Source organism: Gossypium hirsutum, chromosome A02 (genome assembly GCF_007990345.1).
Source record: "Gossypium hirsutum isolate 1008001.06 chromosome A02, Gossypium_hirsutum_v2.1, whole genome shotgun sequence".
Taxonomy (NCBI): domain Eukaryota; kingdom Viridiplantae; phylum Streptophyta; class Magnoliopsida; order Malvales; family Malvaceae; genus Gossypium; species Gossypium hirsutum.
The window spans coordinates 3,837,240-3,842,513 of record NC_053425.1 but is presented as its reverse complement, the minus strand read 5'-3'; the positions used below and the strand labels follow the sequence as shown (position 1 = coordinate 3,842,513).

Sequence of the window (5,274 nt, the reverse complement as noted above, 5' to 3'; positions counted from 1 at the left end):
TTTCGAGTTAGGTTATTTCTAGTCAAGGATTAGCTCATTTCAAGGTGAAATCAAGTTAACTTGGATTTGGATAGATTTTATTATTTATTAATTTATGATTTCATCCTATTATGAACAGACTAAATAGAATTTTTTTTTCATTTTAAGAGGCAAAGCTTAATTTTACCATATATTTGTAATAAGATAGAATTACAATTTTCCATTTTCGGGGTCGCCTCTTTGTATTTGCTCATGCTAACCAAACAATATTTCTCAATTACTTCTGCTTATGATCTAGATTTAAAAATTTTCTTCCAATTTTATGAAATTAAACTTTTCGAGTATAGATCATTTTTAAATTCTAATCTTTTCTTATTAAAATCTCAATTACTTTCTTAAATCAAATCATATCAAATCAAACTACATTTTGATTTTGAGACCAAAGTTCCAAATCTCCACTCATTAAAATCTTTTCATAGTTACAATCTTTACATAATGTGAGGATGTGACAATGGCATATCAGTACTTACCTTTCATTTTCATGCAATAATTATTACATGTCTACATACATACGAACCCTTGTTACAGTTAATATCACAGATAGGGGGCAGCCTTTCCCAATAGAGTCCAATTCCCATAAATAAGCTTAAGTACAACAGTAACGGCCACTGTAGGTACATGAAATTAAGCTATTTTGGAACTGTATATAATATACCCCCGAAAATTAAATGCCAATTCTGCAAATATTCCCTTTTTTTTCTTTTTTAAAGTAAAAATGAAATTAAAGAGTAAAGCAAAATCAACAAGGAGACTATAACGGTTGGTGTGGGCTATGCTACGGTGTTGGGTGACGTGGACGGCGTTTTCCGTTAGGGGACCCAATATCTCAGTCGACAAAATAATTGCATTTTTTGGCATTGACTAAAATTAAAAAAATAAAAATAAAGCACTGATGACGTTGGAATTCACTGTTACGCTACAGTTTCTTTTAAAAGTAGGTCGAATTTCAATGTTGGTCCCTCTATTAAACCATAATTTGAGATTTAGTCCTTATATGATATATTTTGATTGTTGTATATTTTTATAATGTTATTAGTAGGTCAATATTGATATACTATTAGTCATTTCCGTTAACATAATAGCATGAATTTAAAAAAGAAGCATTCAACATGGTTGTTAGAAACTATAACGGACTGAATCGAGAATCAATGGTCTAATTTGTGATATATAACTGAAAATAGCTATAACCGTTTCAAACAAGTAAAAAATTGGAAATCGAGAAAAAAATCAGACTCTTTAACTATTTATAATGAGTTATTAATTTATTTTTTAAAGAATATAAAGTGGTTGAATCAAGAATAAGAGACTCAATAGGTTTAACCTTCAATCCTGTTCCTATAACATCAGTATTCAATAAATATGTAAATTTATTATCAATAATACTTGATTGAATGAATTTTTACATGATCTAAATCATATGACCAAATGAAAATATTTTTTCGAGTACCTTTACAATTGACTCACGTACTAACATCAGAAACAAGATTGCGCATGTGCCCCTGTGATTCAAACTCGAAATATAGTGGTTTTGGGGGCGAATACCTAGTGCCACTATATCAAGAGGTGGGGTTTATATCATCATCATTTTTATTTTACTATCTTTCATATTTATTTTACGATTTATATTTAAAATTTGTGATTATCCCGTGTTATCAATATTGAGTTTAGAAAAAAAAACTATACTTTTTTTTTCTTAGGTGCACATATAACGGCGTTATCAGCCGTCACTTTGCCTATATATACATATATACAATACTATCCTTGTCATCATTCAACGTTTCTAGTTTTGAACACCTCTTTCCCTCCCACTCCCCCTCCCCCCCCCCTTTCATTCTCTCCACCTTTATATATATATATATATGCATCTCTTCACTGTTTTTTAATGGTTGCGTGAAGCAAAAGCTTGGAATATTTGTGTGTGTTTCATTTTCGTTACTAGGAACTGAGAGAAGCAAGAACAATAAAATTAAAAAAAGATCTGAGTTTTTTGAGTTTCAGTTTTCTCGAAAAATGGGGAAGAAAGATCAGTCCAGAGAAGAAGAGAAACTGAACCAAAGAGTTGAATCAGTTCTTCAACTCGTTAAGAAACAATCTCCTCCATTAACACCCAAACAGGTAAATTTCTTTTCCTTTTCCTTTCATTTTCTCAGATGGTTTCCTTTCAGTTTTTAAAAATTTTCTCGGGAAACAAACAGGAGAAGTTCTGCAACAATGCTTGTATCGAGAGGTTTCTAAGAGCAAAAGGTGACAATGTGAAGAAAGCTGCTAAACATTTACGTGCTTGTCTTGCTTGGAGAGAAACCATTGGCACTGGTAAACTTTTTTTTTTTTTTTTGCTTTTTCTTTTTGTTTCATATATATCAAAGAATCTTGCTTTTTTTTTTCCTTTAAAGTTTCAGTTTTGAAAATTAAAAAAAAATACCTTCGTTATATTAATGCCACTTGGAATCCATTTACTAAGATTAAAATACCTAATTTTTGGGAAAATGTGCAGAAAATTTGATAGCAGATGAGTTCTCGACTGAAATAGCTGAAGGAGTTGCTTATGTAGCTGGCCATGATGAAGAATTAAGACCCATCATTGTAATAAATTTTCTCATAATAATTAAATACATATAGAAATATGTAACAAAGATTTTTTTTAATTATAATTATTATCTTAATTTTTATTACAGGTTTTAAGGATCAAACAAGATTACCAAAAATTCCACTCTCAGAAACTGTAAGTACATATTATTGCACGAATCATTGTCTTTTTTTTCTTTTTTAAAACAAAAACAAGATCTGAACTGTGTTCGGTTTTTTTTAGGTTCACACGTTTGCTGGTTTTCACATTGGAAGTTGCCATAGCAACCATGCCTAAAAACACCCAACAGTTTGTTCTACTCTTAGATGCAAGTAAGTTTTTTTTTTCCGACATCCGGTAAGGTCCCGATTAATCTTAAATCGAGCCAAATCGAACGTTTATTCACAAGACTCAAAACCGAAACTTTTAAGTTATTTTTTCGTTGCATGCTGCTAAAAGCAGTCTGATAATGCAATAATGAAGAAAAAAAAACACACCCCAAATATAAGTAACCATGTTGAAATCGCCGGCAAGTTCTGAGACAACCTCAGATAATGTCCGGAGTGCCCTTTTACATGTCACTCTCGAATCTTAGTTTTGTTTCAGTAGATTACTAGGGTATTATCGGGAATTGAAGGTGTTTTAAATACTATTGGTCAATTACTAACAAAAAACCCCAAGATTTTAATTTTTTTTTCAAAAAAGCTTTTTTATCTGATAATTCTCTGCAAAATGTCAGGCTTAATGTTTTATTAATCAGGGATTAGTTAAAAGATAAAATAAATTTAAATTTAATGGTTTTTTAGGGGGAATTTTCAATTTTGGGGCTGATGATTTTGAGAAAATGGTTTTTGGGTACAGGCTTTTTCAGATCAGCATCTGCTTTTATGAACCTATTGCTGGCAGCATTGAAAATTGTGGGCGAGTACTACCCTGGACGGCTTTACAAGGCCTTTGTCATCGACCCTCCTTCCCTCTTTTCTTACCTTTGGAAGGTAGGTTATTTCGAAAACTCGACGTTTCGGTGTATGTATCGGAAATAAGTACGTGTCAGATACGAGTATGGTTAGATTTTTCAAAATTTTTCTGAATAATAAAGGTTTAAAAATTCAAGTTTAAGTCAAAATATTGGTACACTTGTTTTCTCATTGTGGGTCCATAAGTTTATACCTTCCTTAAATTTAGATTCCATGCATTTGAAAATATTGACAACTTTAAAATAATGGGTTTATCTTGTCATAGTCCTATTTTTATAATATTATTAGTAGGTTAAGAAAAACTTATATCGCGTTATCAATTATGTTAAATTAAAGTAGAGGGGTTAGATTTCAAATTTTAACATAATGGAGGGACTACAACATAATTGACCAAATCATGATTTGATTTTGACATTATTTTTGTAGGGAGTGCGTCCATTTGTGGAGCTATCAACGGCCACGATGGTGGTTTCATCGCTTGATTACGAAGAGTCACTTGATTTCAACGATTTCACATCGTACCCGAGAGCATCATCTCTAAGGTTTGACCCGTCGTCAATCAAATCAACGGCCAAGATCGGTTCCTGTTCATCATCCCGATTCTCCTTCACCGTATCCCATCATTTCGATTCCCTCAAGCCATGGTACCTCACCTTGACGAGCGACACGTCAGCATCCAAAGTCGGACCCACCGCCAGCCCCTCCCCACTGGGCCCCGCCCTGATCTCGCCGCTCAACGCCCGGTCTCTCTCCTTCGCATCGCCGGCCTCCAGAACTCCACGTGGGAACATCAGCATGAGGAAGAGCTTGTTCCCGTCTACACCCTTACCGCAGCGTAGCAAAGCCTTCGAGCCGGTCAAAGTCAACCACCCGAGGACACCGAGACCCTCTTTCCTCCAATCGCCGGCGATGTTTTTCCGACGAGATAGCCACGTCAGCACCAAGGCGGAAAAGTCCCGTGAATCGTTCATGCCGTTTTTGAAATTCTACCGTAGGCCGTACGATGAGATGATTTACCGGTCAATGATGCGGCCCCCACTAGGTGGCTTAATCTCCATCGTTAAACGTCGCCACATGTCGGTATCTCAACGGTTCTAGATCAAAATTACAAAAAAGAGAAAAGAGGAAAAAAAAAGTGCGGAAAAGGGTGCATAGTGCTTCTATATTTTTACATTGACTTCAAAAGTGTTTAAAACAACACTACTAAATTACTAATAATTCGATTAATTATTTGTTTACTTTTTATAATCAATCTTGTGTTGGTGATTATCAAATTTAATTAACACTAATAAATGACTTTGACTTGTTTTAAGTATTTCCTTACTCGTAAATCGAAAAATTAAATAACATAATATTAAAAATGAATAGTTAAGTTTTAGTTCGATTAACATCGATATTATTGTTAGTATAAGAGAATACGGGTTCGAATGCGTTGAAAGTGCATTTTTTGAGTACAATATTTCTTTATTATAATTTGATTTTTTTATTAATTCTTTCAATTTCTATTTAGTTCCCTATACAATATCTCTCTGTCTGATTTAATTATTTGAACATCTCTATACTTGTTTGTGAAAACTAAACGTTGATAATGACAATATATAACGATCGCAAAGCAATAAGAGAAGAAAAATAAAACACACCGATGTTATATGAAACCTGTTCGGGAAAAAAACATGAGCAGAGAGAGGAGAA

General features: G+C 33.3%; 1 protein-coding gene across 1 annotated transcript; it reads left to right on the top strand.

The window, feature by feature from the left end:
• The first annotated feature begins 1,808 nt into the window (after positions 1–1,808).
• Positions 1,809–4,827, top strand: LOC107927647 (uncharacterized). Its single transcript, XM_016858755.2, has 7 exons — positions 1,809–2,154; positions 2,235–2,352; positions 2,534–2,622; positions 2,715–2,761; positions 2,849–2,937; positions 3,467–3,600; positions 4,009–4,827. The coding sequence occupies exons 1-7, from the start codon at positions 2,050–2,052 to the stop codon at positions 4,678–4,680; spliced, it is 1,254 nt and encodes a 417-aa protein (XP_016714244.2). The 5' UTR covers positions 1,809–2,049; the 3' UTR covers positions 4,681–4,827.
• Positions 4,828–5,274: the final 447 nt, after the last annotated feature.